Source organism: Piliocolobus tephrosceles, unplaced genomic scaffold (assembly GCF_002776525.5).
Source record: "Piliocolobus tephrosceles isolate RC106 unplaced genomic scaffold, ASM277652v3 unscaffolded_20, whole genome shotgun sequence".
NCBI lineage: Eukaryota > Metazoa > Chordata > Mammalia > Primates > Cercopithecidae > Piliocolobus > Piliocolobus tephrosceles.
Window position 1 is genome coordinate 2,966,576 of NW_022302087.1, and position 14,343 is coordinate 2,980,918.

General features: G+C 36.2%; 1 protein-coding gene across 1 annotated transcript in view; it reads left to right on the top strand.

The window, feature by feature from the left end:
* The window catches only part of IFT57 (intraflagellar transport 57), a 68,461-nt gene that overhangs the window by 14,569 nt on the left and 39,549 nt on the right, over positions 1 to 14,343 (top strand). The window contains exon 5 of the mRNA XM_023212591.3: positions 1,162 to 1,230. Within this exon, the coding sequence (XP_023068359.1) occupies positions 1,162 to 1,230 (69 nt within the window). The remainder of the gene's footprint in view (positions 1 to 1,161; positions 1,231 to 14,343) is intronic.

The window sequence follows — 14,343 nt, forward strand, 5'->3', positions numbered from 1 at the left end:
ATCTACATTTATGTTGTTTCTTATTTTATTAAAATGTTTCTGGTTCTCCAAAGTTTAGCATAGTTCTCATACCTTACCTTAGTTGTTCCAGCCCCTATAGTTTCTGAGGAGATATGGGATAGAGCCTTAGAATTTGCATTCTAAGGAATACCTAAGTGATGCTGTTACTGCTGCTCTCAGAACCACACTTGGAGAACCAGTATCTTATATATTTATAAATGGTTGAAGATAAGGATTATCTTTGAAATCTACTACAGCTTTGTACAGTTCTACATATGGAAGTGTTCACCAACTGACATTCTCTTTTTTCTTTATAAAATCATGACTTGAGGACCCAGTTCCATTGTCTTTATTATCGTGTCCTTGAGGTTGAAATATCCTTGTTAAATTTTTGTTACTTACTATGTCACTTGTCACCACAAAGACATATTAAAAAAAGGGGAGCTCATGTTTTGTCCTACATGCTCATAGAACCTGCTCAGACTCCATATTTACTGCATACTGGGGAGGGAGTTAGTTCTCAAAGGGTCACTTTCTACCCCTGCCCTCTACATCCAATTGGTCTACAGATTAGGATTAGCTTGGCACCCACCTAAACTATCCTTGGTAATAGATTTAAGTACCATGGACCAACCAGTACTGGTAACCATTATTTTATCAAGCTTGAACATACCAGAGATGAGATGTCAAAAATATGTATCAATGTGATTGGTCAGAGCAAATGAGAATATTCTCTGTCTGTCAACCTCTCATTTTTGTCCATTTCAGTCTTATTGCTCAAAAATATCCATTAACTCCTTCTATTTATATCAAATTTGCCAGCCACTTGGTTTGTTTCTTGCTCTGTTTTTATATTTATCTGTAGTTCTATAGCAATGGCTCTCTTCCTTTCCCTCCCCCCGTTTTTTTCCTTTCTTTATTGACTGCAAAAACGGTGCTATTTAAGTAGTAATACCATCAAAACCTCAAAAAACAGATGAACTGTTAATAATATTGTGCCCTACTTTATGCACACATTCATTAGGCTTTTAAATACCCTTTCCTACACTAGTCTTTATATCAAGCTTGATGTAGCCTAGTATAGCATGTAGGTGAAAACTGGAAATATATTTTTTAATTATAGTTTTTAATAATTTTTTAAAAATTTGTTTATTTTCTAAGGAAGAAGAGACAGATAATGAAGAAAACTTTATTGATCTCAATGTTTTAAAGGCCCAGACATATCACTTGGTAAGTTTCATCAGCTACATGCAGGACCAACAAGCAATCAATGTACATGTTCTGCTGGAAATTTCAATGAGGCCATTGTTTTGTATGCCGTTTGAAAAGTAGCTCTCAAAATTGCTTTCCTATATATAAAATGTTATAATTATAGCAAATGTAGAAACCCAGAGTGAGTGAGGCAGCCTCCTGTCTGTATCATGGAAAATTGACACAGTGCTACTCATGCAGACTGAAAATAATTTGCCTGGTGGCATTTTTTATTATGAAAAGACGTCAAGTATTCTATTTCAAGTTATTTTCCATTTTAATAGGCCAAGATTTAATGATCTTGGTTATAGGAAAATATTTAAATTGTAGCTCTTTAAATAAAATGGATTAAGACTGGTAGGTATATAGATAAGTAATTAGACATTGCTTTAAGTCTGTTTTAATTATGAAATAACTCTAGTCTATAAAAGTACATATCCAATGAGATATTTCAGATATATATGGTATTTTTACATTCTCCATATATAATATATATTAATATATATTATATATTATAAATAATTTTTATATATTCATGTTATGAATATATTAACATATATAGTCATAATATATAAATTAATATATAAATATATATTCATAATATATATTATGTATTATATATTATATTAATATATAACATAAATATATAATATATAAATATATGTTAAATTAATTAAATAATATATAAATATATAATTTATATGTTATAGTGTATTTTATTTATTATGTAATGTTATATAATTTATATATTATATGTCATATATTAATCAAGGATATATCCCTATTGTACCCTCAAAAAGTACATATGGAAAGTAATACTCTATTAGTCCTTTATTTAATTTTTCTTATCTGAATCCTCAAAACAAGTTTGGATCTAGTTTTGGTTTCATATCATGAAGATTTCCTTGACTACCCCTCCCCAGGATGATCTTTGTATTTATCATACTAATGAGGATCAGTAATACTAAGGCAGTATTGATACAGTATTGATGCATCAGTACTGCCTTGGTATTATTAATCCTCATTGATGCCTTAGTATTATTAATCCTCATTAGTTATTATTAATGATGCATATATGTGTGTGTGTTTTCTGCCCAACTTGAGATGTAATATAACATTGTGGGCAACTTGCCTGAGTGTGTGACTTAACTCTAATAGTTACTAGGATTCCAGACTTGGGCAAGTTTCCAAACTTCTTGTGCCTCATCTTAAACTGTAAATGAGATAAGAATATTACCTTTACCTTTGTCGTAGGTTTCTGAAAATTAAAAGAGTTACTACATGTAAAACACTGTAATAATATTTGTCACATAGAAAATACTCAGTACTGGCAAAAACCAAAACCACATCTTTCCTCCATATTTCCCCTTCTGAAATCTGATTTGTAAACTCCTTGGTAACATAGATAGCTATCCTTTTTAATATTCCCCATGGTGTAACACAGAAGGTACTGAATAAAGACCTCTTAAATGAAGGTATTTTTTATTGATCAATTGAAAATTATATCAGAATAATATGTTAAAATGTAAATCTAAACTCCAGTGATATCAATACCTTACATTTGCAGATCATTTTGTAGTTTTCAAGTACTTTAAAACTCATTTCTTTACTGACCTTGTGAAGTATTTGGGTGGATGTTATCTCCATTTTACAAATATAAACACTGAAATTTATAACCTTGGGACAGTTTAATCTTTTAAGAAGCTAATAAATTACAGTACCTGAATTTAAACTGCTTCTCCAAACTCAAGTCTATTGCTTTTTCCGCTTTACCTCATAACAAGAGTTGAACAAGGTGTAGATATGTTATGATTCTTGCCTTTAGCAAGTTGTAATTAGTAATGTTGGTATTTACCTAATGTATGTGTTGATGATGACAAAGTGCTTGTCGAGTGTGTAAAGAAAAAAGTAGAGATGCACACAGTTATTCTTGGAAAGAAACTGTTGTTTGTGTTATTCATTCTTATATTGATGGTGTAAACAGAGAACTGTGAAGGCCACCTGGGATTCCTTCTGGACAAAGTAGTTTGAGTACTGAGAAGGAGCAAAGTAATTTAATGTGCTTCTGCCACTACACCAACTCCTTATTGGTCCTGATTTCAATTTTTCTTTTTTTTTTTTTTTTTTTTTTGAGACGGAGTCTCGCTCTGTCGCCCAGGCTGGAGTGCAGTGGCCAGATCTCGGCTCACTGCAAGCTCCGCCTCCCGGGTTCACGCCATTCTCCTGCCTCAGCCTCCCGAGTAGCTGGGACTACAGGCGCCCGCCATCTCGCCCGGCTAGTTTTTTGTATTTTTTTTTTAGTAGAGACGGGGTTTCACCGTGTAGACCAGGATGGTCTCGATCTCCTGACCTCGTGATCCACCCGTCTCGGCCTCCTAAAGTGCTGGGATTACAGGCTTGAGCCACCGCGCCCGGCCGCCCTGATTTCAATTTTTCATCTCAAACTACATGAGGAAGGGTTTTTCCAAATGGTGTTTTTGTAGATTATCTAAGTATTAGATTCTTTGGGCAAAAATTATATAATATAAATCCTTTAGAGCTAAGACTATGTATAGTGATATTTCCACAAGAGGAAGAAGCGTGAACACCAGGTGTTTGTGGATGGTCAACCATAGAGTACTAATGAGGCAGAAAACCCTTTCATATTTTAAAAAACCTGGCAAGCTCATGATATTGCCCACTAAAGCCATCTGCCTGAGACAGCTGTGTCTGACTACAGCTTATGATGGTTCGGGCTGCTCTTTCCCCAAGACAAAATTGCTATATAGGTTAGTATCATAGATTTAAGATTTTATGTCTCATGCAGCAGGTGGACTCATAATGCAGAGGAAATATTATTTTAGGAAAGTTGAGCATGATGAGTTCTTCACTGGAACAAAAACGATACCTACTGTCACGGAAAGTGACTTTCTAAATGAATATGTGACTGTGCAAGCCCAGCCGTGTGTGGATTGCAGCATTCCCTCCCTGTCTATAGCTTTAAGACAATAAGATGCTTCTCCAATCATTCTCTATCCTCTCACCCACCCTACTTTATTTTTCCTCACAGACCCTGGTATTGCATTACATTTATTAATTACTGATTTATTTTTTCTGTCGCAACCACTAGAATGCAAACTCCTCGAGAGCAGGAGCTTTTTCACTGCTTTTTTCACCTGTGCCTTGTGTGTAGAAGTTGCTCAATAAGCAATAATACTGTAGGAATACATGCCTGAATGTGTGCTATTTTTGCATTTATGGTTTTATAGGCAATTTTCATAGAGAAAAGAACTTATTGACAATAATTATATCCTCTTCTGTGTACCATGTGGGATAATGCAGGGAAAAATCTACCTATATTCTTTTCTTTCATTAAATAAAGTGAAGTCTAGACCCTGAAAAGCATGCTCTTTAAGTATGATCATTCCAAGAGTTGGACCTACACAAGCATATTCCTGAGATTTGCAGTAAAATGAAGTGAGAATGCAAATGAAAAAGACATGTCATAAGCAGGTTGTGTTCTCTGGATGCAAACGTAGACAGTTTGGAGTGCAAGATATTTATTAGAAATAGACACATGTGAAAGGAGGGGAGAGGAAAGTAGGACTGGGCAGAGGGAGAAGTCATGCTGCCATACAGGCCTGACAAAGATTGGCCAACCTGGTAGAGCCAAGTGTTGCCTGCTTAGCTCACCTGCTGAAGGCCAGTTGCCCTGGGAAGGACATACTCCCAGGTGAAATGGCTCTCTGCGGGAGCTGACAGCAGGAGGCTGTCTGCTAGCCACATTCTCTGAAGCTCAGCAGCAAGATCTTCCTTGAAAGAGGTCCTGGTGACCCATCTACCTAACTACCACAGCATAGTTGAAGCCTGTAACTGCTAACTTGAAGAATTTGTAAAGAGATACCATCTGCCCATTGACTAAACTTTAAACATCTGCCTAAGTCGATCATGACACAGCAGTAGTTTCATGAACACTGAAAAAGATATGTTCCTCCTACTGATGATGAATGCTTATAACAATGACATTGGTTTGTTTTGGAAGCAGTTGCTTTTGAGAACATTTATTTAAGGCTTAAAAAATATATTTAAAGTCATTCTGTGTGATTTTCCTTTCTAATTCCCTTACCCCAATTATGATTTTGCCGACAACTGTAATTAGTGAGGCATTGCTTCATCTTCCACAATTTCATTTGTAATTTAATTACTTGAATTTTGAGATAACTTTTCTTAGAAGGAAAGCATTACGAACGGATATTAGGCTTCAAGGCTAGTCCACAGAATTCCATGTTCTTTATGTCCCTCTGATTCCTGAGTGTTCTTGAAATCTGAAATTTAGCCGAAGTTACCCTAAGAGTGGCCATGAGAAAGGACACTGGTGCTGAATTAAAGTTCTGACAGTTGGACTGGGCCTGTGATGTTTAGGAGTATAGTAGACTATTCAGAGCTGTAGGGAGTGGGAGCAGGAAAGGAAGACTCTAGTGATGAGGTGGTACCAAGGTGTGCTAGTCATTTCCATTTCTAATTTGCATATGTCAATTGGGCACTGCTTGCGTGTTCACAGTGGCTATGCTGTAATTATGAGTAGTCTTTGTATCTCCATTCACCCTTGTGAAACTCAACAGAATCATGGCAACAGCCTTCTGGCAGCATAATGCAGATGTGTCATTCTCCTCCCCCAGTGAAAAAAAGAGGAGAGGGAGCCACGCACTCTCTGAATTCTATTTTTAAATGCCCATCACTTCATTTCAAAACATTTTTTCAAACATGCCATAGATACTATTCTTTCTTGAGATGCTAAATTTGAGGTTTCGGAAACCAAATCCTGAGTTACACAGTGTAAAACCAAGTATCTCAAAAGGTTTAAACACAATTGGTTTTTAATTACTTAGCAAGAAATTCGTGATACTAAGTAAGAATGAGAGACTTTTTAGCTTGAAACGCAAAAGGTGAAAGGAAGTAAAAATATGAGCTTAGAGTAAAAATGTCATTTCAGGTTTAGAGTTTCATCTAGGCAAAACTGCAGTATTGTAATCAAAGAGAGGAAGAAGATGGATCTTTTTTGGTTAATATCTTAAATACTTTAATTTTTTAAATTTTACATATGTTTTATGTTTTTATTTTAGACAAAATATCCTTACTGAGTAATCTAGGAGAAAAAACTGTTCTATGTACAGCTTGCCCTATCAGTTGCCATTAATTTTTGATTCCTGCTTAAGGAGAATGTTTTTTCTTCTGCTTTCCTAAAACAGTTGAGTGTTAGACCTCCTATCTGTGTTATGAGAGAAGTCTATGGTTGATATTTCACAGGAGAAATTAAAATGCCACATGTTTGAGTGTGATGGGACACATTATGACTGAGTAAATGCTTTTATTTCTCTGGTAACTAACCCTTACCACCCCCATCAGTTTTACATCTGGGGGTGAATAGGAAATGTGGGCTAGAGAAAAAAGTTCTGCTTCTCACTGCTCAGTGGAGGCTCATATGGCAGTTCTTGCTGGGTGTAAAAGACACCCAATTCGAGTTTTGCTTGATCTTCAGTGTAGCTTTTCAACCCACTTTTGAAGTAAGAGAAATCCTTATTTTCTTCTTGCTTTCATTGTAGGCCTACAAAAAGTAGGAAGCAAGGACTTTTCAAGGTCCCTTCCAGATCTGAGTCCATACCTTCAAGGTAGATTCTATGGCAGAAATAGCAGCCTTAGTTGAATTCCTGACTGTGTGTCACTCGCCACATGACCATAGCAAGTTAATTAACTTCTGTGACTCTGCTTTCTTATCTGGCAATGGGACACAAATAATTCTAACCAGTCTTGTTTTGAGATTGTTAAAATCTAACCTGTGGGCAGTACCTGACATTGTGCGGGCATAGAGTATGCGCTTCATGCATTTCTTATTTTTTATAATTTTTTACCTTTCCTAGAAACTGGAATTAGTTCTCAACATTCTTATGTGCCATAGAAGACTAGAAAAAGCCCCAATCCCTCAGTACAAATGAGTCCCTAGATTGCCATCAGTATTTTTGAGTAAGATACTTACATAGGATATAAGTTATCAAGAAGCTTGCATTTCTATGTAAATTGGGAAGCCCTGGTGATGTCATGGCTTTATTTTCATAATCTGTCACATGGATTATTATTGAAGGCCCACTAGACTAAATTTGCTGTCACACAAGATCTCCCCTACAGAAATGACTCAGGGAGATCTGATGAAAAGTAATAAAATAATGATTTTTTAGGATATTATTTGAGAGCTGTCATTCTATAAATAGGTAGGTTATAGTTCCTTCCATCAACACTAGTAGCAGATATTTATTATATAATTCAATATAGTAAATGGGTACCAGACTATATACGTTTTTTTCAGTCTTCTACAACCTTGTATTTTTTAAACCCACCCATCTCTCAAATCCTCATCGCCACTTACCACTTACCCCTGGCAATGTTAGTGCTTTGAATATATGTCTGATTCATCTTTACCCAGGCCATCTATGTAGTCATTAAGACCCGTGGATGCTGGCTTTGAAACATCTCCTATATCCATCCCTTCAGCTGTCTTGCAAGGCCATGTTCTTTTCATCGCCTGTCTGGACTGTATAACGGTAATGCTCTAAATAGTCTTTGGTCTTCCTCTTTCAATCCCCCCCCCCCCCCTTGTCAAACTATTTTTCACCCTGCTTCTCTGTCTGACTTACTGAAACATGACTATTACAGGTCATTTTGAATTCAATAACGTTTGATGGCTTTCATTGCCTACAGGTCCATTTATATGGAGTATAGAGGAATAAAATTTTGATCTGACTTTCAAGGCCCTTAGCAATTTGATTATTGTCTACACAGCTAACCTCATTTTCTTCTACAAACCCTTTATTCCGGTTAAATGGGTGCCCTCATAGGCTTTCAAATACCTTGTGAGCATATCTGCTCCCATTCAATGCTTCTGTTTCCTATTATCTCTTTTCTAAAATACCTTCCCACTGTCTCTCTACCTGACTCAAATGTTCAAGGTTCAGCTCAAATGCTATCTCTTCTATCTCCTCAGTGACACTTCCCTTATCACTTTGCCCCATTTAGTCCCACAGCCAACCCCAAAATCTACAAAACCCCATACATCTTTATAAAACATAGCTAACATGTTTTATTCGTGAGGATTGTTGTTGTAGTCACTATACCTAGACTACAGCAGTATGTGGAACATAGTGGGCACTAAATAAATAGTTGTTGGATAAGTATTAATAAATACAGTAATTGTACCTTGCCTATAACTTCTTGGCTTCCTTTCTGGCTGGAGGACAAAATTCATATTCCTTACCCTAGATTTCAAGGTCTTTCACAATGTACTTAAGTCTTTTTTCCTCCCCAGTATTCACTTTCTTTTTGAGACGGAGTCTCGCTCTGTCCCCCCAGGCTGGAGTACAGTGGCGTGATCTCAGCTCACTGCCAGCTCCGCCTCCCAGTTTCATGCCATTCTCCTGCCTCAGCCTCCCGAGTAGCTGGGACTTACAGGCGCCCGCCACCACGCCTGGCTAATTTTTTGTATTTTTTTAGTAGAGACGGGGTTTCACCGTGTTAGCCAGGATGGTCTCGATCTCCTGACCTTGTGATCCGCCCACCTCGGCCTCCCAAAGTACCAGGAGTACAGGCATGAGCCACCGCACCCAGCCAGTATTCACCTGTTTAAGCCCCTAGACTCTTTTCTCATTTTGATCTTCACAAGTTATATTCATTCCTATTTCAGTTTTTTGGCTTATGCCGTTTTCCTCACTGAAAACACTTGGCTTGTCTCTTTTCTGCCTGTCTATATCCCATACATTCTTGCAAGGCTAAACTTAAAACTCACTATTGCATTAAAACATACTTGTCTTTCTCATTCAGACTCCTACAGCATACCACCTGTACCAGCTGGTTTTTGGAAGTTAATCAAATTTTATTTTTACCTGCTTATTGAAAAAACTTTATTCTTTTTTAAAGTAAAATATGTTCCTTGTGTTTTTAAAAAAATGAAAGAACAAAGGAGTATAAAGAAAAATGTGAAAAGTTTCCCAAATCTCAGCATCCAGATAGAAACATTGTACCCTTTTATTCATAATTAGCCCAAAGTTATGTAAGATGAGAACATTTGGAAGTGGTATCTGAATGAAGGGTATATGGAAATTTTTCGTGTAATATTGATGCAATTTTTTATAAGTCTGAAAATATACACAGAATTTAACAAAGTTGTATAGAATCGATAAAATAATACAAATATGTGGTCATGTTAGTATATGAAGCAATGCAAATCAGTGAGGAAAACTGAACTATTCAATTAAATGGTGAAGAGATAATAGGCTAATCCATTTATAGAAAAAGCTGGATTCCTCCCTCATATATTACACCCAAATTAACTCCACACGGATCACAATAACAAATAATAAGGCACAAAAATAAAACAAAAACATGAGGCCAAGTGCAGTGACTCATGCCTCTAGTCCCAGCACTTTGAGGGCCATGGTAGGTGGATCACTTGAGGCCAGAATTTCAAGACTACCTTGGCCAACATGGTGAAACCCCATCTCTACTAAAAATACAAAAATCAGCCAAGCATGGTGGTACATTCCTGTAGTCCTAGCTACTTGGGAGGTTGAGGCAGGAGAATCGCTTAAACCCTGGAGGCGGAGGCTGCAGTGAGCCGAGATCATGCCACTGCACTCCAACCTGGGTGACAGAGCGAGACCCTGTCTCAAAACAAAACAAAACACACACACTCACACACCAAACATGAGGAGAGACAAGTGTTACAGTTTGAAGTAGGCATAATTAAGCATGACAAGAAAATCAAAAACATAAAATACAAATCTGAATGTATAAATATTAAAACTTTATATTACGGGAGAGCAGAGTGGGGAACACCATAAAGTTAAAATACAAGTGACAAACTGGAGAAAAATAATTATAGCCTAGGTGACAAAGGGTTGATAGATATATGGTAAGGTGTTTTAGAGCTTGTGCTCTAGAGAAACACTGCCTGACCTACCAATCACTGGATGTGACATTGAAAAAGTCACCTACCTATTCTGTGCCTCAGTTTCCTCACTTTAAAAGATGGTAATAAGACTCCGTGTTTCATGGTGTTATTGTTGGGCATTTAACCCATAGGTAAAAGCATCTGATACCATGTTTGGCATGTAATAATAATGATAATAACTGCTAAAATATACCAGGGGTTAATATGTATTATACACTGTGCAAGCCTTTTAAATACATTGTCTCATTTAATGCTCACAGCACCCCTTCCAATGAGGAAGGTGCTGTTATTCTCATTTTACAGATGGGTACTCTGAGATTTAGAGAGGTCATGTAACTTAACCAACAGCTAGTAAGTCATGGAGGTGGGATTTGAGCAGATGTGATTCCAGACCCATCCCTCTTAACATTTACACCATGCTGTGGTGACTCTTAAGACAACTTAGTTCCCTTTTCCTTGAGTCTTGGGGGTATTTAATCTTGAGAGTTAATATGACTTTTAACACCCTCTCAGTAGGTATATGATTTGAGTTCTTCAAATGAATCAGGACACTAGTATATCCATGAGGTTGCCATCTCATGTTTATTTTTACAGAACATAACCTTTCTTTGATGCTTGACCAGAGATTACTGGAACAGGATTCTGAGTAGGCTTTTAACACTGTTTGATTCCTGAACTGACTTCGATTGTGTGCCCCACTGTTTGAGCCCAAGGTTACTTTATGGGATAGTGTAGACTGTTATTTTCAATTCTTCCTTTGGCAGTCAGGATCAGTTCCCATCTCATCAGTTTCTCCTTTTACCTAGGACCAGTTATTACTCCCATTAACTGGCTTCAGGCTCTTCCTAGTAGTCTGCAAATTTTGCAGGCAGCAATTAAATCCTTTTAGCTTTCCACACCAAGCACAGTGCCTGAATTCTTACCTTGAATGTTGTAGGAGTTTCACAAATGGATTATTAGTTTAATTAATTAATTATAAATGAGACTTCTAGATAACTTGTGCCTTATGAGCTTCTAATTGTTTCTTCTGCAGCAGTAACTGGAAAATGAAACTTCCCAAAAGCAATGCTTTATCTTAGTTAACGTGTTAGAGAGGGACTTTGTCATGATGATATAAAATTTTGATTAAAAGAAACAGCAGTTTATTTCTCTCTTTCAGGTGACCCACATAAAGTACCATTTGTTAAATGGAAAAACAATTGGGAAGAAAAGTTTTCTCAAAGTATTATAACCAAGGCACAGTAGTATAGTTTTAAAATGATTTATACTTTCTATATAGGGCTTGCTCAGTTAATGTATCCAGTTATTAGGCATTAAGAAATGTTGAGTGAGGAATGAGGTTATGAAATAGATATGCAAACATGGATGTAGAAAGAAACTGTATAGTTTGAATAAGTTAATGCTGCTCTGCCAAATCTAATGTTCTCTTTTTGCCCTTTATTCATTTAGTAACTGGGCCATTTCCCCTTGTATATTAATTATGGCCTACGAGTGAGTGAAAATTTTTGAGCTCCTATGTTTAAATCATTTTAGGACATTGGGAGTGGGAGTTAGCAAATTGTTGCTTAAGGGAACCAAATAATAAGCTAGTAAGGGTAAATGCAACTTACTGAAGGGTCCAACATAAAAACAAATAGCTTATGCACTAGCATATCTTAATGCAGCGTTTGATCTTTATGTACCCTACTGCCTCAGATTCTAGGTCTAGTTCAAACGGCCACTGCAAACCCATCTGTCTTTATGAAAAATGCCCTTCCTTCAGTAAAACATTTTGAGTATGTTATTCGCAACTTGAACAATCCCGCATCCAGGCCTGAAGAAAGTGGGAGTATGGATGGGTGTGACCCCTTGTCTTGTTTGGTGATTCTGAACTTCAATCTTGTAAGGAGAGAAAGAAAGAGGGGATAGAAATGAGGGTTGGAAATGAGGGTGGAAATGAGGGTTGGAGAGCACTGGCTTTGGGATTTAATCAACAGCATCTAGCTTCAATTCACCCCAATAGTACTCCATAAATCAAACTTATTTTTATTTATTTTTTAACTTTTTTATTTTTAGTTATTATGAATACATAGTGCATATTTATGGGTTGTATGTGATATTTTGATACAAGGCATACAATACATAATGATCAGATCAGGGTAGTTGGGATATCAATCACCTCAAGCATTTATCATTACTTTGCATTAAGAACATTCCCATTCCACATTTTTAGGTATTTTGAAATATATAATACATTATCGTTAATTATAGTTGCCCTATTGTGCTACTAAACACTAGGTCTTATTTTTTCTGTATAACTAATGCAGTTTTAAATAACTATATGTTCATATCCACTAATGATTCCATTTTTATCCCTCCTCCCCGCTACCATTCTCAATCTCTGGTAACCATCATTCTACTCTCTACCTCCATGAAATCTACTTTTTTTTTAGCTCCCACATATGAGTGAGAACAGGTGATATTTGTCTTAGTGTTCCTGGCATATTTCATTTAACATAATGACCTCCAATTCCATCCATGTTGCTACAAATGACAGGATTTCATTCTTTTTATGGCTAAATAATATCCCATTGTGTATATATACCGTATTTTCTTTATCCATTCATCCCTTGATCAACACTTAGGTTGATTCCCTATCTCGGGTATTGTGAATAGTGCTGCAGTAAACATGGGAATGCAGATTTCTCTTCAACATACTGATTTCCTTTCTTTTGGGTATATGCTCCACAGCAGCATTGCTAGATTATATGATAGATTTTTAGATTTTTGAGGAGCCTCCAAAGTGTTCTCCATAGTGGCTGTATTAATTTACTTTCCCACCAACAGTATACAAGTGTTCCCCTTTCTCCATATCTTTGCCAGCATTTGTTATTGCCTGTCTTTGTGATAAAAACCATTTTAATGAAGTAAGATGGTATCTTGTGGTTTTGGTTCTCATTTCTCTGGTGATTAGTAATGATTAGTGATCATTTTTTCATATAATTGTTGGCCATTTGTATGACTTGTTTTGAGAAATGTCTCTTTTGATCTTTTGCCTATTTTTAAATTAGATCATTTGGGTTTTTTTCCTACTGAGTTGTTTGGGCTCCTTATATATTCTTATTGTTAATCCCCTTTCAGATGGGTAGTTTGCAAATATTTTCTCCCATTCTGTGGGTTGTCTCTTCATTGTGTTGATGGCTTCCTTTTCTGTGCAGAAGCTTTTTAGCTTGACATGATTCCATTTGTCCATTTTTGCTTTGTTTACCTGTGCTTTTGAGGTCTTACTTAAGAAATCTTTGCCCAGACGAATGTTCCGGAGCATTTCCCCAATGTTTTCTTTTAGTAGTTTTATAGTTTCATGTCATAGATTTAAGTGTTTAATCCATATTGATTTGATTTTTGTGTATGGTAAGAGATAGGCATCTAGTTTCATTCTTCTACATATGAATATCCAGTTTTTCCAGCACCATGTATTGAAGAGACTATCCTTTCCACAATGTATACTCTTGGTGTTTTTACCAGAAATGAGTTGGCTGTAAATGCATGGATTTAAATCTGGGTTCTCTGTTCTTTTCCATTGGTCTTTGTGTCTGTTTTTATGCCAGAACCATGCTGTTTTAGTTATGGTAGCTTTGTAGTATAATTTGAAGTCAGGTAATACAATGATTCCAGCTTTGTTCTTTTTGCTCAGGATTGCTTTGACTATTCTGGGTCTTTTGTAGTCCCTTATAAATTTTAGAATTTTTTTTTTTTTTTATTTCTGTGAAGAATGTCATTAGTATTTTTACAGGGATTGCATCTGTAGATTGCTTTGGGTAGTATGGACAGTTTAATAATATTTATTTTTCCAGTCCGTGAACTTGGAATATCTTTCCCTTTTCTGTGTCCTCTTCAATTCTTTCATCAGTGTTTTTGTAGTTTCATTTTAAAGATTTTTTCACTCCTTTTATTAAGTTTATTCCTAGGTATTTTATTTTAGCTGTCGTGAATGGGATTACTTTCTTGGTTTCTACTTCAAATTGTTTACTGTTGGCATATAGAAATGATACCGATTTTTATATATTGATTTTGTTCCCTGTAATGTTACTGAATTTATCATTTGATGCAGTATCTACATTCTATTAAGAATCACT